At 42.7% G+C, this 25,610-nt stretch overlaps 1 protein-coding gene across 5 annotated transcripts in view; it reads left to right on the top strand.

Moving 5' to 3' along the window:
• Positions 1-9,421, top strand: part of TPCN2 (two pore segment channel 2) — a 34,657-nt gene extending 25,236 nt beyond the window's left edge. For 3 of the 5 annotated variants that reach the window (XM_033928803.1, XM_033928807.1, XM_033928806.1), the window contains 6 exons: positions 1,865-1,938; positions 3,636-3,729; positions 3,991-4,073; positions 6,089-6,170; positions 7,739-7,827; positions 8,059-9,421. In XM_033928803.1, coding sequence (XP_033784694.1) covers positions 1,865-1,938; positions 3,636-3,729; positions 3,991-4,073; positions 6,089-6,170; positions 7,739-7,827; positions 8,059-8,137 — 501 coding nt within the window. In that variant the 3' untranslated portion in view covers positions 8,138-9,421. Of the gene's footprint in view, positions 1-1,864; positions 1,939-3,635; positions 3,730-3,990; positions 4,074-6,088; positions 6,241-6,351; positions 6,509-7,738; positions 7,828-8,058 lie in introns of those variants that run through there. The other 2 variants (XM_033928804.1, XM_033928805.1) reach the window with 2 other exon arrangements.
• Positions 9,422-25,610: the final 16,189 nt, after the last annotated feature.

Below are 25,610 nucleotides of genomic sequence, written 5' to 3' on the forward strand. Positions count from 1 at the left end.
AAGAAGCATGGGACCATTGATGTGATGTGTGCGTTTGGGGAGGAACGTAAGAATAGCCTTACTGGGTCCATCAAGCTCAGCAGCCCGTTCTCATGGTGGCCAATGCAGGTCACTAGTTCCTGGCAAAAACCCAAAGAGTAGCATCATTTCAGAACCCCAAAGGAGTAACAAGATTCTGGAATCCCCAGAGAAGCAACATTCCATGCTACCAATCCAGGGCAAGCAGAGGCTTCCCCCTCCCCTGTCTTAATAACAGACTATGGACTTTTCCTCCAATAATTTGTTCAAACCTTTCTTAAAACCTGGTATCCAGGTGCTGGCGATGCATGGCATCAATGACCTGAGCGTTGACTTTTGTGGTTAGTCCAGTGACCTCTTCACTTGTCTGTATCTCTTGGACTCTAGAGGCACGGAACAGCAGGGAAATTCCTTTAAGGTCGCACTTAATGGTCTTGCAGTGGTTTTGCTAGCACAGAGCATTTAGTCATGATGGAACCTTCCAGAGAGCCAGTCTTATAATCATAAACACAGAAGACGTGAGAAAGGGTGGAGCTGATGTTACACTAACTTAAGAGTACCAGTTTGTTGGTAACTAATGTTATTCTAGGATTACCAGATGTCCAGAAAAACCCAGACAGGTCCCCTTTTTAGAGGACTGTGTGAGTGCCTGAATGGATTTCCAAAGCCCAGCAGTTTGTTCGGGTTTTGGAGGCCCTGAGCTCGGGTCCGCATGAGGAAGGCCTCCAAGCATGCATGGATACTTGGAGGCCCTCCAGATGCGGCCTAGACTTGAGGAAGAAGAGACGTGGTAGAGAATGACATGGGGACAAATTTGTCCACGTCCCTGTAAGTTTTGTCACTGTCACTGTCCCTGTCCTGCTCCTGTAAGCTGTGCCTTAATCGCACAAACCTTGAACACTTATGTTTTAAAGTTTTTGAGGCTTGTGCAGATGAGGACGGAGCTTTCAGGAATGGGACGGGGACAGGAAAAGAACTCATGGGGACGGGATGAGAAACTGAGTTCCCAAGGGGACGGGGAAAAATTTGTCCCTGTGCCGTTCTCTAAGACAAAGTTTATGTGGGGGGGCGGATCTGGGGGTAGAATGGTTCAGGGCTGGGGGGGTGTAACAGGACGTTGCTGGCGTGAAATGGGGCAGGGACATGTGCCCTCTTCTACATGAAGAAATCTGGTAACCTTACGTTACACCAGTTTGAGTACCAATTTTTGAAAAGCTGGTGGTGCTTATTTCCTCGCTCAGCCAGTGGATTAGCATGGTGCTTCCATGGCAGCTCCTTGTCTGCAGAATTGGCCTTTGGAGCTGTGCCGAGAGCTGCTTTTGTCCTTGTAATGCAGTCTTTCCCTGCTGTATTTATTGGCAAATTTGTGTGCGGTGTTTGAGCTCGGTAAAGGGAATCTGTTTGCTAAGTCTCAACTCTGTTTTATTTATTATTGATATATAATTATATTATATACATAATTGTTTATATATAATTTATGGCCTAAGTGGTTTTTACATTCAGGCACTCAAGTATTTCTCCCTATCTGTCCCGGTGGGCTCACAATCTGATTAATGTACTTTGAGCAACAGAGCGTTGAGTGACTTGTGAGTGGTCTGTTGACGGGTTATCTTGAGTAAGAATGTCAAAAAAGCCGGAACCATGAACCTGTCCCATTTCTAGGGTATAAATAATCAGTTCTGCATATAATACACATCGATCCAAAAATGAAAATAAAAGCGGATTGATGCTTTGACTTGGAATTTTATCTCTCCAGCGCTAATGCTTTTGCGACTGTCGGAAATGTTTGCTACGTGGTGAAAGGATCCCAACTTGTACCGTGACTAATGCTGCGCTTCCTCCCTAGGTGGCGTACTATACGTTTGCCATAATTGGCATCGGGCTGTTCAAAGATGCAGTTATTGCTCCAGGCAATAAGAGGTACCCAACAACACTGGCTTCCTGCTGAATTCTGTGTTTGATTAACAGAAGAAAATAAGAGTTACTATACTGAGACAGACCAAAGGTTCAACAGTGGCCAACCCAGGTCCCAAGTACCTGGCAGAAAGAGATTGTGATGTCATAATGCCTCATTCCACCAATGCCTAAGAGCCAACCTCATTGGTGATGTCACAGTAGATTGATTGTCCTAGACTTGGCTCACATAGGGACATATGAATTGCCACACTGGGACAGACCGAAGGTCCATCAAGCCCAGAATGCTGTTTCCAACAGCGACCTATCCAGGTCAGAAGTATCTGACAAGATCTCAAATAGTAAAACACATCTTATGCTGCTTATCCTAGAAAAAAGCAGTAGATTTTCCCAAGTCTGTCTTTAATAAAGGGTTATGAACTTTTCTTTTAGGAAATAATCTAAATTTTTTAAAACCCTGCTATGCTAACTGCTTTCACCACATTCTCTGGCAATGAATTCTAGAGTTTAATTACACTTTGCATGAAGAAATAATTTCTCTGGCTTGTTTTAAATCTACTACTTAGTAGCTTCATCACATGCCCCCTAGTCCTAGTATTTTTGGAAAGTGCAAACAAGTGATTCATGTGTACCCATTCCACTCCACACATGTTTAAAGTTCTGTTAATACCTTTTAAAGCATTTAGATCAGGGACTCCGTTCTATTTAGCCTCTCTTGCCGTCTATTACACACCAGCCTGACTTTTACGATTATTAAATGATCATTGTTTGATCTTCCCTGAACCCCACTTGCTCAGTTGGAAACCCCTCGACACCATGACTTTTTTTTTTTGTTTGTTTTATGGCTTCAGCCCTCTGGAATTCATTATCGCTTGCAATTCATGGTGAACTGTCCCTGAAAAATATTTAAAATAGCCGTTAAAACTTGGCTCTTTCAAGACTCTTGTGGCGCTCGAGCAGACTGGAACCAGGTGGATTTGGGTGGCTACCCTGTAAAGTGTTTGCCTTTCCTTTGTTGGTTGAATGTTGGCTTTACAAACTGAAATTGTGTAGTTCCTTTCTGTTAGTTGTTTTTTTTTTACTTTGTAAACCACTTTGCTCTGCTTGGTCAGTTAAGATGGTATACCGAGTTCCCAATAAATAAATACCAAGACAGATTTAAAGTGTACAGATAGATTAGAGCTTTCAATAAGCCAAATGTATCACGTTTGAGTGGAGAAAGAGGAAGAAACACACTGTGCTAAAGTATTCTCAGTACCCCCCCCCAAAAAAAAACAAAAAACCCAAAACCACAAAACAGGTTAATGCTTGACTTGTGTTAGCAAGTGCCTTGGTTTTTGCATATGGACTGGAAAGCAAAAAAAAAAGGTCCCAGCAGGGGGACAAAAAGCCGTTCTGGATTGGACAATACGCCCAGAAATATCAAAGAAGAGGCAAGTTAATTTAATCATGTATTTTTAAAGAGAATAGCTAATGGACAGACTGGATGGGCCGGTCGGGTCTTTATCTGTCGTCATTTACTATGTTGCTATGAATTACCTGTTTTCCCCAACCCAGCCTCAAGGTGCGTTGCCGTTCACGGATAGTGGCTAGATTGTAAATCCAGTGACCTAAATTTTGTGTTGGGGGGGAGATTTGAATAGTTATATGAAATTGTCGTGACATGAATCCTAATGTTTTTTTGTTTTTTTTTTACTTTGCAGTGTTCCTCTAAATGTGTCGTCGGAAAACATCACCGGCCAGTGCGGCACTTTTGAACAGCTGAATTACTGGCCAAACAATTTCGATGACTTTGCAGTAGGTTTATTTCTTCCCTCCTCTTCCATCCCCCTTTTTTCACCTGTGGCTGCCATTGGATTTTTGAACCCCTTCCTTCTTGTACATGTCTGCTCATAGAGGCAGTGTTGGTTAGAGCATTGTCTCCTGTCCTTCGGGAGCTGTGTGTGTTGTGATTTGGGTTTTTTTTTTGCTTGTTTTGTTTTGATTTTGGGCCTATCAAATCCCATCTCCCCATTCTCTAATCTTTGACCGTTTGTGTCCTCTCTTTCTTCCCTTTAGGCTGCCCTAGTCACTCTCTGGGACGTTATGGTGGTAAATAATTGGCAGGTTTTCCTGGAGGCCTTTTCTCGATACACAAGTCCGTAAGTGATTGATTTTTGTTTTGACGTTCGCCTTCACGCAGATAGCAATCTAGTTTAGTGGGATGAATGGTAGGTGCAAGGGTTGAGACCCTTAGGGTAGAAATGTTGACTTAACTTTGAGGAGGATTTACAGAATTTTATTGGTCTGACAGTTTTACATGTTTTACCAATAACTCATTGCAGATTTGTCTCAGTCAGAAAATGAACAGTTTAGGTTTGTGCATTGAGAAAAAAAATCTAGTCCTTCAGGGTTTGATTAGTGATGCACTAGGGGCTCCTTTTAGCGGTTTTAATGCATTTGCTAGTTGCTACAGCCTCCTTTTAAGCAGGTGGTAATTTTTCAGTTAGTGTGTGCTATAGCATGCATTAAAAACGCTAGCGTACCTTTGTAAAAGGAGCCCTAGGTGTTATATGGAAGGAGAAATGATTTTGCTAATTGAACAGCAAAACAGGCTCTTCCATACGAGGGGTGCAGGGCCTTCAGACTCTTGAAGGGCACTTGTTCCACTTGTCCCTTCTCGTCGCTCTTTTGGGAGCGTGGATTTTATATTTTCGAATTGGGAGACAGCCGATGAAATTCACAATAAAAGGGATAAAAAGCTTTATTGAAGTCTGAGCTCATTAAAACTAATCAAGAAGCTTATTAATGAACTAATCATATCCCCTGTAAGTGATTCAGATGCATTTAAGAAACCTTGTAAAATCCTCATATAGGGGAAAACTAATAACATAAATCTTTAAGCAAGTAAATTATCTTCTCTGTTCAAACTTAGATAAATTCTGCGGTGAATTTTCACAGTCTGGAGTCAGTTCACTGGCTGATGGCTTTCATGGTTTGAGGGACTGACGAAGACAGCTACGGCAGGCTGCAGTGTGGCCTTCACTGCTCATTAATGTCTGCTGCATGTTATAAAAAGGTTTCTGCGCGGAGGTTTTCTCTTGCGATAAGGATCGGCACGCAGCCTATTAAAACTTGCTAAAGGCAGCATTGCAGAGCTGTGCACCGATATCTACCACGGGGGCTCAATTCCAGAAACCTACCACTAGCTCTGAGGTCGGGTAGAGCCTTCACAGTTGGCGCTGGACACATTTCTCTTGAAGTTTATTAAAATTTTTGCTTAATCGCCTATCGTGATTTCTAGGCGATGTACAATACAAAGGGGATACTTGCAAACAATAATAAAAACATAAAGTTAGATGACATGGACAATAACAGATGCAACTCCAAACAAAGTGGGAGGAGGCAGAGCTAAAATAATTCACGAAAAACAGACATAAAAGGTAAAAACAATGGGAACGGAGGGATGTTTGAGCTGTCAATCAGAGAATAGATAAGAGCTGGAAACTGGAGAAGCAGCACAACCTAAGGCTGAAAGGCATCTTTAAAAAGGAAGCTTTTCAGTGCCCCTTTGAATTTGTCAAGGTGCAAAAATTTAAAATAAATCCTCCTCCTGGCACCCTCTCAACCTCTTACCTCCCCCCCCCACCGCGATGGACTAGTCCCTTCCCTCTCTAAAAATATTGCCTTGTAGCACTACCCCTCCTGACCTGAAATAAAAAATACATATATATATTGTCCCTAGTGGTATAGCAGGCCTCCTCCCTGCCCCTGAGAGTACTTCTGACAAAAGAACCCCACTCACTAGTGTCTAGTGAACTCCTTCCCTTCCCCCAACCTGACGTCTGCCCCTGACAATATTAACAAAAACATACACACGCTTCAAATTGTCTAGTGGTTGACAACCACAACCCGCACCATACCAGAAGGGGCAGTAGTGATGCTGCCTTGCTCCTGGGATGCACTGTGTAGGGTCAGTCTACCATATAAGGGAAGAATTCCTCTCATAAAAGCAGAAATAATTTACAAGTGAAACTTAAGAGTGCTGCGAGGGCAGTAGAGGGATAATGCTCAGGTTTTGCTACTGACATGTGCATTTTTATTCGGAAACTTCACATGCTGCTTCTGCATCTTCTCATTCTGTTTGACCTCAGTTGTCTGTCTCATCTCTCTGCAGGTGGTCTAAGTTGTATTTTGTGGCCTGGTGGTTGGTGTCCTCAGTTATCTGGATTAATCTGTTTGTGGCCTTGATTCTGGAGGTAAGAATGTTCTCATCCATAGGCCAAAGAGTTGGACACACTGAGTTCCTGGTAGCTCCTGACTCGCACTGTGGAAACATTTCTCCAAATCTGCATACATTCATTCATCCGAGTAGGATCCCCGGTGAAAACTAAAATATTACACAATAGTTTGAAGGTAAGGACTAGGAAGGTGTAGCAGTTGGAACAATTTCTGGCTCATGGGTAAGATCCATTACCTCCATTGAGTTCTGTTGAGCCTGGGAACATAAAAACATAAGAATAGCCTTACTGGGTCCATCAAGCCCAGTAGCCCGTTCTCACGGTGGCCAATCCAGGTCACTAGTACCTGGCCAAAACCCAAGGAGTAGCAATATTCCATGCTACCGATCCAGGGCAAGCAGTATCTTCCCCCATGTCTTTCTCAATAACAGACTATGGACTTTTCCTCCAGGAACTTGTCCAAACCGTTCTTAAAACCAGCTATGCTATCCGCTCTTACCACAGCCTTTGGTAGCCTACATTGATGGTGCAGATATTTGTCTTCTTTGGAGCAGGTGGAAATGTTAGCGCATAAAATGCATGGGTATTATCTTTTAAAATAAGTGCAAAAATTACAATTCTGTTCTCACTCTGCCCCAGGATGTGCCTACTCTATATACCTAGTTGTAGCTCGTGTACTTTATACATGAGGCTTTTTATATGCATAAATCATTGCGTTAACATAAGAAGATAAGCAGTGCCTCTGCTGGGTCAGACCAGAGGTCCATCACGCCCAGCAGTCCGCTCACGCGATGGCCCATCAGGTCCTGGCCTGTATAGTAATCTTCTATCTATACCCTTCAATCCCCTTTTCCATCAGGAAGTCATCTAATCCCTTCTTGAAACCCAAGACCGTACTTTGTCTTATCACGCCCTCTGGAAGCGCATTGCACATAGAAATGTAGAAAACAAAAGGAATTGACCCCAAGATATCCACAGAGAAGAAAATCCAGAGAAAACAAAAAACTCTGTGGAGTGACGATGTTCCTAAATGGACTTTATTTGAAAGAGTCAAAGTTCCAAAGGTACACTGAAATCATCCACATAAAATAATTCCATCCACATAAAAGTAAATCATTCACAGAAGAGCCTTAAAGGACCTAGTCTGCTAGGGATACAGGACCAACACGGTCCACGTTTCGACAAAAAGTCTTCTTCAGGGGTCCTATAAAGGTGAATACGTGGGAAACAATTGTGTGGTGAACCGGAAGTGAGACACTGCTTGCAAAACTTTTTGTTAAAACTTGGACCGTGTCGGGTCCTGTATCCCTAGCGGACTAGGTCCTTTAAGGTTTTTATGTGGATAATTTTGGTGTACCTTTGGAACTTTGACTCTTTCAAATAAAGTCCATTTAGGAACATCGTCACTCCACAGAGTTTTTTTAGTTTTCACATAGAAATGCAGGAAATTGAAGGCAGATAAAGACCATATGGCCTAACAGTTTGCTCATCCATACCATCTACTGTCCCCTCCTCTGCTTTGGAGATCCTGTGTAAAAGGTCATGGATTAGATATTCATAGCATTTCCATATATGGACTTTTCCAGAATTTCATCCACAAATGGGATCGCAGTCAGCGGCAGAACCTGTGTGAGGCTCAGATAGAGTACCAGATGACCGTGCAGCAGATGTTCAGGTATTTCCCCGACATTACTTATGTTTGAGGGGTGAGTGGGGGGGGAGGTTCCTGGCTGATGCACTTTTGAAGTTCAGTCTCATCTGCCCCTCTCCTATTCGCGTGTGATATTTTCCATGTGCTGTGCAACTTGTAAATGTTTGCTTGCTTTCCTGTATTTTGATGAGAGCAAGATTTGTGTTTCAGTCACTGATGCTTCCCTTGCCCACGTTATCTTGGCTTTTACTGTAGAGACGACTTGGAAGAGCCCAAGGAGGAAGAGCTGTTGGAGAGGCTGCGCCATCATCCTCATCTGCATCTGTCCCAGTGACCCAGGCGTCCAGGTCTTCAAGCAATTGAGCGGGGAAGCAGACACGCAGTATTTGCATAACCCCACCAGCAGGCATCACTGCCATCTGTGCAGAAGAGACTATTGGAGATTCATGCCATCATCTCAGGGGAAAGAGCACTAGGCACTTTGGCCGTCTGGGCACTGATTGGCCACATTACCAGCTAAGAGAAGAAAATCTTCAAGCAGTTGAAATGGTTAGAACGACTGCTGAGTTTTAAAGATTTTATTATTCTATAACAGACACATTTGGAGGAAAAAAACTTTTTCTAGATGGATAGGTTGATTTTTATCTTAATCTTATTTTTTTTTTAATAGTGATTGTTTTTTATACTCTCTATTTCTAAGTCTTCCAAAAATTTTGAAGTTCTGTTTTATGCTACCTTGGTCACTTTTTGGAATCTTTTTTGGACAGATGCTGTACCCTGCACAGATTAATTTGCATAAGGATACGATTCTGAACATATTACAGAACCTGTGCAAACTTTTTTTTTTTTTTACCAAACTAGTGGAACCCTTCAATTGGGGTACTTCTTATTTTTGTTACAAGTAATGGCGTCACCAGGTCTCATCTTCTTGGAGGAAATGCTGACCTGGCAATGACCCTTGGTATTTTGAATTCAGTGGACGTGTTTTTCCAGGATGTAACCACTCTGTACTGACCACAATTCACCTAGCTAAGGTGGTCACAGAAGACTGGACTCTGTAAATTGATTCCTTTTTTAAATTTTATTTTTTTAAATTGTATTTAGGTAATGTCGTCTTCTAGATTTTTCCTTCCGACACCATCACTGAGTTTGTGTGGCTGCTGCTAGACCATCTCACTGTATACAGAACAAATCAATAAGCCAAACATTTATTGACCTGTTATTTGGGAGTTATACTCCTATTCTCAGGCCAAAACTGGTGTGAAAATGTCCAGTTGCAATAAAAAAAGGTTTTGTTAACTACTAGTTTTTACTCTTGATACCAGCAGCTGCTTACTGTTGTCAGTGGAACGGACTGAAGAGTGATAGCGTTAGTGGAATTTTCCTTTTGAAGCCTTGGACTGCAGTACAGAAGTTCTTGAGTTCCTGATTTTGAGGTTCTTCTCTGTGGTGTTTCATGTGTGCACTTCATGTAGATTTTATTCTGTTGTGATAGTGGACATAAGAGCATAAGAATAGCCTTATGGGGTCAGACCAATGGTCCATGAAGCCCAGTAGCCCGTTCTCATGGTGGCCAATCCAGGTCACTAGTACCTGGCCAAAACCCAAGGAGTAGCAACATTCCAGAATCCTAAAGAGTAGCAAGATTCCGGAATCCCTAGAGTAGCAACATTCCATGCTACCGATCCAGGGCAAACAGTGGCTTCCTCCATGTCTTTCTCAATAACAGACTATGGACATTTCCTCCAGGAACTTGTCCAAGCCTTTTTTTAAAACCAACGATGCTATCTACTCTTACCACAACTTTTGGCAATGCATTCCAGAGCTTAGCTAACCTGTATAGCATCCTTTACCAAAGCAAAAGAGAAGTGACCTGTGGCAGGGGTACAATGCATGCTGCACTTTTTCTACAAGAACACACAAAAGACAAGTGAGATGTCGAATCCAAAACCACAGAAACTTTTGATTATGTATAGTCAATAATACAGGCTGCTTTTTATCGCTCCGATGCTCATAGGAATTCTATGAGTGTCAAGAGCTTTTACCGCTGTGGCTACCTAATGCGGCTTCATAAAAGGGGGGAGGGGAGGATAGAGTCCCAGTACTCTCGTATAAAGTCCCAACTAGGATCCCAGTTTTGGCAATCCTTGAATGCCTTCCTCGGGAGTCAAACAGGTAGATTAAAGAACACAAAAAGCATACGTTAAAAATGAGAACATGAATACAGAAGATGAATAAACCCCGAGAAAATATTAAATAAGCAGCAAAACAATGCATTAAAAATGCACTAAATATAAAACTTGTCAGAACCAACTGTACATAAAAACATTGCAATAAAAAATAGAACACAAGTGAAACTCGCAATTACAGGAGCTAAATATCGTAAACTTTAATCTTAACATAAATCAATTATGTAAAAAGCTACAAAAACACATAGAATAAAACAAATGAGGCACCAAAAATGTTAAAAGCAGTAATGGGAACTTGGAGTGTAAAATTTAAAAAAGTTATTTTTGAACAATGTAAACACAGTGTCAGTAACTCCCTTATTAGGCATCTAATGAAGGAAAAGGAAGCCCAAGGCCTAGCAAAGGAAATAAAATATCTAACTGGTAAGGCATGGGTGCCACTAATGAATAAGCATTAAGCTAAAACTTAAATCTAAAGCTGTAAATACCACAGAGTGCCGTGAAAATGCTACCAATATACTTAGACTGTGGCTTGGAAAACAAACAAATTGTAAAACCAAAAGCCTAAACAGTATCGGAGGCAACTGGCAGCATTTTATTGCTGCAGGACTACATCTTCTTTTTAAGGAAAAATAAATGTAGCCACCTTCCCGCCAATTTGGTTAATTCTCTTAAATCTCCAAGTTAAGAGCATAAAGGCTTACCATACTGGAATAGACCGAAGGTCCATCAAGTCCAGTATCCTGTTTCCAACAGTGGCCAACCCAGGTCCTAAGTACCTGGCAGAAACCCAAAGAGTAGCAACATTCCGGAGCTGAGATTGTGATGTCATAATGCCTCATTCCACCAATGCCTAAGAGCCAACTTCAGCAGTGATGTCACAATGGCTCGATTGTCCTATACTTGGCTCACATAAGAACATACGAGCTGCAATACTGGGACAGACCTAAGGTCCATCAAACCCAGGTCCCAAGTACCTAGCTAGATCCCAAGTAGTAAAACAGATTTTATGCTGCTTATCCTAGGAATAAGCGGTGGGTTGGCCTAGGAAATTGTCCAAGCCTTTTAAAAACCCTGCTACGCTAACTGATTTCACCACATTCTCTGGCAACAAATTTGTTTCTGTTTAGAGACAATGAAATGCTGAATGGACCCACAGTTCTGCTTAACCTCCCTGTAGGAAGGGAGCTGCAGACTGCAGGAGTTCTTAGGCATTTGCAGACTTTAGACTATAGGGAGGAGCAGGAGCAAATCCAGAGGATGTGATAGGTCAGAACATGCTACAGGGCTTCAAAGAAGGTTTGGATAGGTTACTGGAAGACAAGGGAATTGAAGGGTACAGATAAGGACTGAGGTTAGGATATAGGGTCAGGAGTAGAGATAGGTTAGAGAAAAATCAAGGGTCACTGCTCAAGCAGTGGGCCTGATGGACCTCTGGTCTGACTCAGCGGAGGCAACTTCTTATGTAACACTTATAGTTTAATTGGTTTGATGTAAGAACAATCGAGAGACTCTATTTTATCATTTATTGTTTGTTAAACTTGATATACCGCCTTAGTTGCAGCACAATTCAAGGCGGTTTACAATAAAAAGCTATTTATAAAACAGAAAAAGAACAGCATTTATAATTCCAGGAACATAAACATTCAAAACCTAACACAAAAAAGGTAAGTTCTCCACTAATTTTCTTTTCTCATTGTTTTTAAAATAGGAAAGTCCTCGTTCAAATAGATGTTTTCGAAAGTACCCGAAACTTAGTGAAAGAAGATTCTAGGCGTAGATTTGAGGGTAATGAATTCCATCATGCTGGTGCAATAGCAAAAAATGCTGAATGTCTCATTGTTTCCCATTTTGCTTTTGAAGAATGAGGAACAACGGGTCTATTATCTATTAATGAACGAAGGGTTCGGGATGGCGAATAAGGAATAATTTAATGATGCCAAATAATTTGGAATATCTGTTTTATGAGTTAAAGTAAGAATTTTAAATTGTATATGATAATAAATTGGAAACCAGTGTAATTGTTTTAATAAAGGCATTACATGATTGAAATTTCTTGCTTTACATAATATTCCAAATGCAGTATTTTTAGGTGTTTGAAGACATTTTAATTGATATTTTGGTAAACCAGCATAGATTACATTACAGTAATCTAATTTTGAATTTATGAAGACATAAAAAAGTTTAAGCAATGACTTTTTTGTGACAAGATTTTTTACTGCTTTAAGTTTCCGAAGAGCATAGATAGAAACCTGATTTTCTTATAGTATATATTTATGTAATAAATGATAAAGCTGAATCAAATAACGAAAGAATCTGCCGAGGATGTAAAATTTAGGTTTTATACCTATAAACTCTGTCAGAGCTTAAATTTTTTGTACACACTAAACGGTCTGAATTAAACCTGCAAAATGAGATGAGGAATTTTGAGTCTTCCGGTGTGGTTTGTTTGTTTGTTTTTTTTTTTGTTCCGTGATGTGCAAAAGCTCGTTTTACATAGAATGTTGGGATCATGTGTGACATCATCACTTTGACATCTGCGCATGCATGTAGACCCTCCAGATGGGGCCTGAGCCACTATCGGAGTTGGGGGGGGGGGTAGGGGGGGTATGTGCTGGAAGAGGAGAGGCACAGTGAGGAGGATAGGTGCTGGCAAGGAGCAGCGGTATTAGATGACTGCCTACAGGATGTGCCTCTTGCTGCCTGAGTCAGCCTGTGCTTCTCCTTGCCGGCGTCTTGTGGCACACCAGAAATCTTGCCGTGGCACACAGTTTAAAATACACTGGTCTGATGCAACTCTTGGGACATAACGATGACCCACTTGTAACTATAACTAACTGTATTAATAGCTCTACTTATCTACCTGTACTAGCAAACTTCCGAAGACTACAAGAACGAGAGGGCATTCAGAAAAATTAAAAGGGGACAAATTGAAAACCAATGCTAGGAAGGTCTTCTTCACCCAGAGGGTGGTGGACACCTGGAATGCGCTTCCAGAGGGCATGATAGGACAGAGTATGGTTTTGGGGTTCAAGAAGGGATTGGATGATTTCCTGAAGGAAACGGGAATAGAAGGGTATAGATAGAGGATTACTATACAGGTCCTGGACCTGATGGGCCGCCACATGAGCGGACTGCTGGGCATGATGGACCTCTGGTCTGACCCAGCAGAGGCATTACTTATGTTTTTATGTAACTCTATTGAATGTCCCTGTCAAACTGTCCATTGTAACTTCATGGGTAACTGACCCAACCTCTTGTAATCCAATCTGACCTTGAACTGAATAGGTAAAGGTGGACTAGAAAACCTGATTAACATAAAACAACATTTATGTGCTTTTATGATGAGAAACTTATATAGCTCAACCCCTTTTGTTCAAGGGAAACCCTAGGGGAAAGGAGTATAGAGTTGAAAGAATATTTCTGGAGAATACTTTGAGGCTGTGTGATAAGCCCAGCTGCATTCATCTCATAACATCTGTGGCTAAGTGTGTGGGAGAGGCCCCTCTAATCATCTCAGCCAAACATTCATTAATGCATCAATCGTCCTGGTACGGCTAAAGAGAGACCCTCAGCTTAGGGCAGAGGTGTTTATCTTGGTTTTACACTCTATTAACTGCCTCAGATATGTTTCCCCAGGCAGCTGAGTTGCTTATGTTGCTGAAATGTGATTAAAGAGAGTACATATATCCAATAGGTTCTGGGTGCATTCCATATATAGGTACATTATATTCAGAAAGATTCCTTCCCCTTGGAACACCATTCAAGTGATCTTACCAAAGGATGAAATGTTTGCTCAGGAGCTTTGGTATGAGGCATGAGGGGACATACGAGATAGAGAATGACACAGTGACAGAATTTGTCATCGTCTCCATCCTCATGGATAACTGCGAGAAACCATCCCCATGTCATTCTTTAAGGAGAGAGGGAAGAATCATGAATGAGCACAACCACTGACCCTCAAGCCTTGCAATGAAGAATGCTGGTGTAGAAGGACTGAGGTTGAGATAGACAGTAAAGAATGACAGTCTCTGGTATCCAGAGCAGATATTGTGATGTCATAATGCCTCATTCCACCAATGCCTAAGAAACAACCTCATCAGTGATGTCACAATGGCTTCATTATCTTCATACTTGGCTCACATAAGAATAGGAGAATGAATAGGCCCAGCCACTGACCCTCAAGCCTTGCATTGAAGAATGCTCATGTAGAAGGACTGAGGTTGAGATAAACATTAAAAAGTGACATGGGATGGTTTCCCGTGCTTATCCATGGGGACGGTGACAATTTCTGTCACCGTATCATTCTCTAAGATTAGATAAGTTGGTGATGGGGAAAGGTTGACAAAAGGATGAAAATCTAAGCACTAGGGTCCAAATACTCTGAAAATGTATTATCTTCAACTTGCCTTCTTTTGCCGTCATCATCCTATAGGTCTGGTTCCTCCATAACATCACATCTGTAAAAAAGACATTTTGACTGTTAACAATCCTTTTCCTATAGTGAGTGTATCGGGATTAAGTACTTTGGCAGGATCAATTTCAGGGTCAAATCAACATAACCAAGGCATTCTTTAGATTCAGATATCCATAACCCTATGTACATGATCTAATGTGCTCCTCTTGGGGCAGAACTAGACACCAGTGGCATAGCAAGGGGGAGAAGTGCCCATGGCGGTGATGTACCCCCTGCTACTTTCCCGCTCCCCCCTGCTGTGCATGTGCCCCCCTCCCCTTCCCTCATACTTCCAGTTGTCCACCGCTGTGAGCAACAAAAACTTCAGTGTGATCCTCGTGACACCATTGGCTCTCCCTGTGATGTCACTTCCTATACGCAACACCTGGAAGTGACATCAGCCGGAGAGATAACGCGGTTGCGAGGAGCATGTTGAAGTTGTTGCTTGCAGCGGTGAACAACTAGAGGTTGGCTTAGCGGATGCCCTTAGCCCGTTGAGCTTGCTTAGATTTTTGTTCCATTGCTTTAATTGTTGGAACACACCTTTGAGGTGGGGAGGGCAGTGCCAGCTGCTGTTTGGAGAGTTTGTTGAAGTGGAGAAAATGAGGCATCTTATTTTATAGAGTCTTGGGCAGGAAGGTCAATGTCGTTCAAACTCTTAGACAAGGTTGATTGTTTTATTTTTTGTGTGTGTTGAGGGACTTTATCTCTTCACCTGCCTGGACCACATGGGCTGGCAGCTGCTTATACTGCCTAAACGTTATTGTTTAACATTCCTTTATCAAGAATAAAACCCATGTCACTCTGTTGTCTGTCTGCTTTGGATAATGCCTCTTCTGAGCGAACAACTTCAATTAGAGGCATGGGGGAAGGGAAGTGGGGTGCACCCATGGAGGGGAGGAATGGGAAGAGGCGGGGGGGGGGGGGAGGAGGCGGAGAGGAGGAGAGGTGCCATGCCCCCCTTACTATGCCACTGGATGTAAGGGTTTGTGCCTAGGGTTACCAGGTGTCTGGGAAAACCCAGACATGTCCTCTTTGTAGAGGACTGTCTGCATTCCCGGAGGGATTTCCAAAACATGAGAGTTTGTCTGTGTTTTGGAAGACCCCGAGCTTGAGGCCGTGTCTGGATGTTCTTTGCACTTGCGCGGATGTTGACGTGATGATGTCATCACATGCACAGAGGACATCCAGACAAGGCCCTGAGCTTGGGGAAGGAGACGTTGTTCGTGTGTAAGCGGGGCTGAAGGTGGAGTGGGACGAAGTTGGGGTGGAGCAGGGCAGGGCTGGGTTAGAATGGGGCGGGGCTAGGTGTCCTCTTTTTTTTTTTTTTTTTTTTAAAGAGGAAATCTGGTAACCCTACTCGTGCCTTAAGTTAGGTATCTAAATTCAGACTTGCACAAGTATTCCCTGACAGCAGCCTTCTTTTAGCGAGGATCCCACTTTCTGTACCCACTGCTGGGTCTCACTATTTTCAGTGGGTTCCTCTCTTGTACCATTTCTTGTTCTTTTCTGAGTTTGGCAACAGGAATTTATCCCGGGGAAGCCTCCTTTCCTCCTGTTCCTTTTATCCTAAGGACTCGGATACTGCTCCCTTCCCTCTGTGAGTGTCTCAGCAAAACACAACAACGGCACAATCCAATCAAATACAATAATCCTTAGTCCTAATTTAATCCAATCAGACACTTGATTTTGTTCAAGAAATGGGCAAGACAAATTAAGGACAGGATTTAATAGGGTCAGCTCTCTCTTATACGCTCCCTCCTCTCATATTTGGACAGAGAAAAGGGAAAGCAGGGTAAATGCTGGTTAGATAACAAGGACCAGGTGCAAAGTTTAATGTCACCTCCTGTCCAATGATTTTGGAATAGACAATGGCTACAATTCTTCCCCAGTTAGAATTGATGCTTCTACAGCATGTGTTCTTGATCAGGGGTGTTTGCACCCCGAAAGCTGTGATAAGAGGCCAAAAGGCGTGGAGAAGGGTCTTAAAAACGGAGGCAATTTCTTGAAACTTTTTGGACAGAATATGACTGGATTGCTGTAATTTTAACGGCATAATGTAGTTGTCAGTAAGCAATAGCAGACACGGGGTTTAGGAAGGGGGTGCCAGGGTTTCATTGATCAGTTAAAGGGGTGCAGGAACCAAAACCCCTGCTCCTCATCTATAAATCTATGGCACTTGGGACTACATTTGCATCCTATCATAGGGGGAAAACATATTAAGAACAGCCATATTGGCTCAGACTAGTGGTCCATCTAACCCGGTATTCTGTTTCCACAGTGGCCAATGCAGGTCACAAGTACCTGGCAGGATCCCAGGGCAAGCGGTGGCTTCCCCCATGTCTGTCTCAATAGCAGACTATGGACTTTTCCTCCAGGAACTTGTCCAAATCTTTTTTAAACCCAGCCACACTAACCACAGTTACCATATTGCAAAAGAGAATATAAGGACTGTGTAATGTTCTTTCCTAAAGGCATGAGGCTTCACCTACAGGACAGGAATGTGAAGTCCAATGGCCTCATGCAGGATGTTACCTGCATAATACTGCCACATGGCATGAGCTAAAGGGAAGCTGATTAGAGCAGGGGGTTCTCAATCCAGTCCTCAGGATACAGCCAGCTGGTAGGGTATTTAGCATGTGCACAATTAATATGCATGAAAGAGCTTTACATGCGCAAATTGTCTCATTAATATTCATTGTGTATGGCCTGGAAATTCAACTGGCTGGGGTGTCCCAAGGTCTAGGTAAGAAATAGGGTAACCTCAGGCTCCAGCCTACACTTTGTCCCTTCTTGGCTCGTGAAAGTGCAAAGACTGAGGGGGGGGGGGGGGGGGTGATAAGATGAGAGTGAAGGGACCTTTGTTGCCTCCGACAGTAGCGACAAAAGTCATTCTGCCACCTAAACTCTTGGGGCCCTTCAGTGGGCGGCGCCGGCTTTAGAGAGGGGGAATAAGCATGTCTGTTTTGTAATGCAATCGCCTTGAGCTGCTGCCACAGCTTCTAATCACCTCAGGGTACTGTTCTGGAGCATCTATTCAAGAGCGGGAGAGAGCAGACTCACCTGGATTATTTTACTGTCTTCCAGCCCCAAGGCCTTCTCCTCTCCTCTTCAGTCTCGCATTGAGCATAATGCATCAATTTGCCTCTGGTAGTATTGTACTCGGCCATGCCGTCAGCAAAGAAAAAGCCAGGCCACTTTAATGTGGCATTCAAACCCATCTAATGCCAGGGAGAATAATCTTATATTTCACCCAAACGATCTGTATTTGGTTTCCTGCATCCCAGATAATTGATGGTTTTCATTAAAAGCCTGGAACAATTGCTCACTATGAGAAAGGGAGGGGGGGGGGTTACCCCTTCTCTGCGTCAAAATTCATGGTGAAGGTGCTTAATTGAGACAATAAAACTCAGATCAAAGTGGCCAACAGCACGCTGTAAGAAGGGCAGATTTTTATCACCTCCTGCAAGGACCGTCCTCTTCTTTTGCTCTAATCAAATTTCATGAAAAAAGAAATAAAAGCAACTCTTTCTTTTAAGTAGGTAATTCAATCGGAGGTCTCGGTAGAAGAGGCACCTGCGTTTGGCCGACAGACATTCCCTGTGCTAAGCAGTTGGTTAATCCATAACCCAGGCGGGAGGCCCCAGGAACACCTGTTGCCCAGGTGAGCTGTTCATATCATTAATGTTCTCAATCTCTGATGATACTACAGGATAACTGAACATATTATTTTAATACATAGGGTCTGTTGATTCTATCTTTTACGCTACTGGCACTTCCTTATAAACTACTTGACCGTGTGACTCACTTGGAAACATGTCAACAGAAGGATCCCGCACATTTTGTGGAAAGTCCATCTAAATGTTTTATCACATTGCACTGTGCCCTACGTTTGCTTAATTATTTAAATAAAGATCTCGACGGAGGCGTAGACACAGAGCAGGCCTGGATGGGCCTAGCCCGTCCAGGTTGAGCTCAGGCCTGCCCACACAGCAGCCACAGGCCACTGGAAGTTGTTCCTACATGCTGCTGGTGGCTGATCCGAGAGTCAAAGCGCATCAGAGGGAAGTCTTCAGGGTCAGCCACCACCAGTGTGTAGGAACCACTGCTGGTCACCTGAAGATACTGCATGGACTTGGGGGGGGAGAGAAAGAGGGGAAAGAGAAGCTGCTGCACGGGCTGGGGGGAGGAAAAGAGAGGCTGCTGCATGGGCTATGGGGGAAAGGAGGCTGCTGCATGGGCTGGGGGAAGGGAGGGAAAGAGAGGCTGCTGATGGGCTGGGGGGGAGGAAGGGAGGGAAAGAGAGGCTTCTGCACAAGCTGGGGAGGTGTGGGTGGGAAGGGAGGGAAAGAGAGAGATGCCCACCCACTTTGGGCTCAGGCTCGCCCAAAATTGGCTGTCTGGCCATTAGATCACAACTGAGGTTAATATAGCAAATGAAAATGGGTTGGATATAATAATTTAGAGATGCAAGACCAAATAGGATTCAGCTGAAGCAATGCTAAAAGCACATACAAATTTTTATTTTCTTATGCATGAAATGATGGAGGAAAAGACTGCAAAAACATTTGCCCCTACAAGTTTAGCTTATGAGAAATAGGGCTCACAGTGTCAATCATCAATCTAAAAACAAACAATTTTGATAAAAATTTACATACACAATCTCCTTTGTATGTAAATCTATCCTTTGGAGCCAACTTTTGAAAGTTATTGGGGGTGCTAAACCCAATAGAAATGACCTCTCCCTGGACATAGTCCAGAACTTTGTTCAATATCGGGGGTGCTCAAGCACCCCCCGAGCTGGATCCTATGAAGCCCTCTTAAAAAAATACTCATTGCTGCTATCCTGAATACCCACTGCTCGAACCTACTGTAGTTTATCCAATGCAAGATCTGCAAAGCCAGTGAAAAGTGAGGTAAGGCCTTTGTGGCATATTGAGGGGCAGCGAGTCCTGTGGCCGAGGACCTGGCGCTGGAAATGCACGCTTCGAAGAAGGCTACAACATCATGAATCTCAGAGGACTTCAGAAACAAGGATTGAAAAATCCAAGAAAATAGTTTGCAGTTTAGAAAACAGGGATTAATTTTCAAAATGTTCCTGATTTTGGCAAGTAGCAGCTGTACCCTTAAGTGGAAACTGCGAATAATGTAAAACCGATCATTTTAACTTGTTTTATTTTCTGCCACTTGCAATACAGTGCTCCTTTATAAACTTTTCCGAAACCTTGCTCTGGATAGCCTCATTTTAATCATGGAAAAACAGTCTTTCTTATTCTCGGTTTTTAGGATTTCAGAAGATTTCAAGCTAGACAATTGTATGATAGAGTTCAGCTCTTTCGTTTTTCCTTTGCTTTAATGTTAAGCAAGGGGTTACATTACAGGACCTTGCATAATCTCTGTAGTGCAAGGAACATGTTATCATGTCCGGTATTGCCCTTATTTGCAGCTTTTGTGTGCCCTGTGTTTCAGCTCCTACTCCAGGAAGCAGTGAAGGGGGGTTGCTGGCCATTGGAAGGCTCAGTGTGCAGAAACATGTCCTCTGTTCTGCAAAACTCTCAGCTCGGCAGAAAAAAAAATCATGGAGATCTTCATAGAATAAAGCAGAATATTTCCTCCTCTCCACCCCAAATTCCATGTCTGTGGATGTCATAAAACACTTCTAGAGGCCGAGTATCCTAGAGGAAAAGTCCATAGTCTCTTATTGAGAACGACATGGGGGAAGCCACTGAATGGAATGTTGCTACTCTGGGGATTCCGGAATCTTGCCACTCTTTGGGGAATCTACATGGAATGTTGCCACTATTTGGGGTTCCAGAATCTTGCTATATTGCTACTGAGATTCTGGAATGTTACTACTCTTTGGGTTTTTGCCAGGTACTAGTGACCTGGATTGGCCACCATGAGGATGGGCTACTGGGCTAGATGGACCTTTAGTTTGACCCAATAAGGCTATTCTTATGTTCTTAGATATTCAACTGTATGTGTGTTCAAGGCTGGATCAACCTATGGACCAAGTGAGGCACTGGCATAGAGCACCAGTGATAAAGGGGGACGAAATCTCAGTCTGGCATCTATCCCTAGAGCAGACTAGGATTTTGGCATCCTTTATCACTTTGCCTGAGCCAGTGACCAGTCCAATATGAGGGAACAGGCTTGAGAGAGAGGGGTAGATACCAGACTTCTGGTGGTAAGGGGCAGAAGACAGTAGATTGAGGGTGGGGGTGAGAATGCCAGTGCAAAAGTTGGTTCAGGGTGCCACAGTCCTTTGAACTGGCCCTGCCTGTGTCTCACTATATTCTTATGCCACTGGAACAGAAGCAATGAGTAACAGAAGAGTGGCATAGTGGTTAGAGCAACAGTCTCCACACCCTGAGGTTGTGGGTTCAAATCCTACAGTGCTCCTTGGGACCCTGGGCAAGTCACTCAATCCTCCATTGACCCAAGTACAAAATAAATACCTAATATAAACCACTTTGATTACAACCATAGAAAGGTGGACTATCAAATCCCATCCCCAGTCACAAAACAGAACAAGTTAGCAATGGCTGGATTCACAGTTTCCTATGTGAAGCAATTATGTTTATCAATGTCTCCATTTGCAAATCAATAGCTTCATCTTTGGAATTCTCTTTCTGCTTAAATGGAATTTCTGTCCATTTTCACCAGTCATTGCAGGAGAACTTCATTTCTTTATCAGGCCATCAAACCACAATCCCAATATTGTCTCTTTTGAACCCTCTAGATTTCTTTTTTTAATTAATTCTCTCCGTATCTCAAGAAATGATGATATAGCAGATATCCTATTTAATCTGCAACAGAGAATAGAGTTTAAGTCAGAACATAACATAAGAAATGCCTTCACCGGATCAGACTGAGGTCCGGCGATCTGCCCATTTAGGTTCTCCATTCTGTGGAGAGCTCTGTTAAATGTTGGCTGACTTTTGCAACAGCTTTTGAAGGTGCTCTCTTAAAAGATTTCATGATAAGAGTGACAACTTCCATAGGATCTCATCATTCATTTTAACCTGCTAGAATTTCCTCTCTATTTGCTCAGTGTGTAGTATGAGAGCACAAATAACTTAGGTTCTAGAAAGAAATCAGGGAAAGGAACTGAAGGAGAAGAATGGGAATGGAGGTACTAGACAGGTCACCTGACATGAAACTGAAATCTAAGTTTTGATCAATTCCAAAGCAAGACATCTGGGTGTGAAAGGTTTCCCGGGCTTAGAATATTCTTAAAATTATCTTTTATAATGGAAGGCAGTCTGTTGTAAACCAGTAAAAAGGAGATGACAGACTACTGTAGGTTTGTGACTGGAAAGATACTTACACAACTGGCTTGACAAAGATTTAAAGAAGCTAGGCTATTTGCATACAGGTGGATATGAAGGCGAGTGGTTCCAAGTTAGTGCAGGTATGCTGGATGCCTTCAACGTCCTCCCACAGTGGGACATGCTTACAGTACCAGAAAAGGCCATAAGGTGGCAGCAAAGCCTTTAGCAACTCATCTATAGGACTTTCTGGCCAGAAACAAAAAAGTTTTGAGTATGTTGGTTAGAAATGGCATTAAAGTGCATCTTCTGTTTTCAGCTGGGTTCTTTATTCTGTAGAAGTTGTAGAAAATTGCATCCCTTGATGATGAGAATGACAAAGGGGGATGGAATGACTTTCCTAGGAGAAAAGGCTAAAGCGGTTAGGGATCTTCAACTTAGACAAGAGATTGCTAAGGGCAGATACGATAGAGGTTACAAAGTGGAGTAAAATAGGAAGATGTGAATCGCTTGTTTACTCTTTCCAAAAATACAAAGACTAGGAGGCATGCAATGAAGCTATTAAGTAGTAAATTTGAAACAAACTATAGACAATATTTATTTATAACATTCTAACCTGCTTAAACCTAAACCGGCTTACAAAAATATATACATAACTATCACACAACACATCATAATAATTAAAAATAAAAAGTCTGTCTCCTTTTGGCCTAAGGCCCTATGTGCCCAAAGTAGGCAGCAGGGAAATGTCCATTCTCAAAAAAAACATCCAAAATGTGGGTTTTTTTTTGAGAATGGCCTACCTGTACGTTCAGGAGTTTAATCGCTCAGACCACCAGTACGTCTACCTTTAAGTCCTATTCTCAAAAAAAAAAAAAAAAAAAAAAATCGCCTAAGTCCTTTTAGGCGTGGGAGGGACCAGTCCGCCGCCCAAAACCACAATTCTCTAACTGGCATCTGTTATAAGTGCCGGTTAGAGAATCGTGGAACAGTTCCCCTTCCTCCCCCCTGTAATGATCGTGGCAGGAGAGATGCCCACTCTCTCCTGCTGGCACCCGTGAACCCCCTCGTAACGATCATGGCAGGAGGGATATCCAGTCCCTCCTGCCCGAACCTGTGAACCCCACCACGATCTTCACTGGCAGGAGAGATGCCCAATCTCTCCTGCTGGCACCCACAAACCCATCCATCAATGATTGTGGCAGGAGGGATGCCCAGTTCCTCCTGTCAACACCCCCTTCCCTCCCAATGATCAAAACAGGAGGGATGCCCAGTCCCTCCTGCTGACAACACCTCCCCTCAAAGTTCACCCCACCCCACACCCCAAAAGTTCACCCCCACCCGACCCCTCACTCCACCAAGGACCCCCCTAACCTCACCTGGACCCCTTCCCCATCCCCACCAGGATTTTAGGGCAGCGGGAGAGTGTCATAACTTACCGTGCCCTCAACAATGATTGCTAAACTAGTTCTAGCTGGCCCATTATCTGTTCCTGAGTTCCCAATATCTTAGCATTTTCAAGACATAAGTGTGCAGTGATTAAAAGCATTAACGGACACACAGGTAACTTAAAAATCAAATAGTTAATGCAACTTTTTTTCTACCACTACCTTTGCAAAATATTTTGATATACTGAGGTGTTCTAAATGTTGGGCTTAAAAAAGAGAAAGGCACTTTCTTGGGGAAGGCCTTTTCCCTGTTCTTTGCCTTAGGGATAAGCATAGAGCACAATTAGGTTACATCATGATCACTCATGAATGTGACTTTTCCTGTTCTGGGCATTTTGCTGGTTATCTCTCGTGAATTTTCCTAAGGTTTCTTCCCACTGCTATCTTACCCCCCCCCCCCTTGACAACTGAGAGCTGAAACACTTATTCTTTTCAGATTAGGGATGGGATATGGATGGTGAAATGTACTTTGCCAAGCATGTCAAGATGATTAGTCTTGATAATATGCCCTTCTAATATTTCCCTGTAATCTTATTTTAAGGAAATGTTTGAGAATTAAGCATTTTCCCACAGCATTAAGACAATGTATCCGTCCCTGCCAAGATGCTCACATTAGGTCCCCTTCATTTCTGAAGTCTGAAGGTAAGGTCTGGAAAGAGTCCAGTGAATTGACTGCCAACTTGTTTTCATTGATTGCTATAAGTATTCAATCTAACTGAAACATTTGGTGCATTGTATAGAAAAATCGAGGGTTGTCTCCCATGTTAGAGATCTTGCAGATAGTGGCCTAATAAGGGGTGGGGATGAGGGCAATCTGACTATTACCTGCTATTTGAACTTGTGGCTGCTTTTGCTCTCTTAGAAACATAGAAACATGATGGCAGATAAAGTCCAAATGGCCTATCCAGTTTGCCCATCCACAGCATCCACTATCTCCTCCTCTCCCTATTGGCTAAGGCTCTTAACATTTGCATCTTCTCTTCCTATAGGCTAAGGCTCTTTACACCTGCATTGTGAGGTCATAGAGCTTTATGGTTATAGAAACATGATGGCAGATAAAGGCCAAATGGCCCATTTTACACTTGCATTGTGAGGTCATAGAGCTTTATGGTTATAGAAACATGATGGCAGATAAAGGCCAAATGGCCCATCCAGTCAGCCCAACCATAGCATCCACTACCTCCTCCTCTCCCTATTGGCTAAAGGCTCTTAACATTTGCATCTTCTCTTCCTATAGGCTAAGGCTCTTTACACCTGCATTGTGAGGTCATAGAGCTTTATGGTTATAGAAACAAGATGGCAGATAAAGGCCAAATGGCCCATTTTACACTTGCATTGTGAGGTCATAGAGCTTTATGGTTATAGAAACATGATGGCAGATAAAGGCCAAATGGCCCATCTTTACACTTGCATTGTGAGGTCATAGAGCTTTATGGTTATAGAAACATGATGGCAGATAAAGGCCAAATGGCCCATCCAGAGCATCCATTATCTCCTCCTCTCTCTATTGGCTAAGGCTCTTAACATTTGCATCTCCTCTTCCTATAGGCTAAAGCTCTTTACACTTGCATTGTGAGGCCAACTATCAGCGAAACATGGATTCATGTTGGGTAAAATGTCTCCAAGGGTGAAGATGTTTTCAATTTACTAAATTTCAAGTGCTGAATATAAGTGGATTTAAAGTTTGAATTAATTGAGAAATATTACAAAAAATAGAAGTTAGATTAGAGTAATAATGAACCAATATTTGACTGAATGAAGAAGTTGGTAAAATATATTTATTTATTTTAAGTATTTATATACCACTTATAGCCTAAGTGGTTGTACATTCAGGTACTTAAGCATTTTCCCTGTCTGTCCTGGTGGGCTCACACTCTACGTAATGGGGGATTAAGTGATTGCCCAGAGTCACAAGCAGCTGCATGGGATTTGAACCCACAACCTCAGGGTGCTGAAGTTGTAGTTCTAACCACTGTGCCACATATGCCATATAATCCTTAAGGCTACACCTCAGAAGGTCATTTTCCTATAGTAAAAGATTTTGTTGATAAGACTCGTTTGAGGTATATATTTATTGGAGGTTATGCTTGCTTGAAATTGTGACACAGCCTGAGCCATCAGAACTGGAATCACACAAATTGTGCTTTCCTGCAGTTGTGAAATGTGTGCGATCCTAGGATCAGAGCAGGGATGGAAGTGAAGCTCCTAGACCATGATTTTCCATGGCGATCCACGTGCAGAGAGCAAAGCTGTACTATTTCCAAAGAAGTTTCCTGCAATATCTGCTTAGCCTGACAGCAAAACCAGAATGAATGATTAAAATTGCTATAGTATGTTCTTTTCATCCTTTCAGAAGGCAGGAGGCTGCTATGTAATGAACCTCTAGTTTTGCATTACTTAAGGCAAATTAGCTGCTTGCAAATAATTAAAACCCCGTCGTATT

This window comes from Geotrypetes seraphini, chromosome 19, assembly GCF_902459505.1.
Source record: "Geotrypetes seraphini chromosome 19, aGeoSer1.1, whole genome shotgun sequence".
NCBI lineage: Eukaryota > Metazoa > Chordata > Amphibia > Gymnophiona > Dermophiidae > Geotrypetes > Geotrypetes seraphini.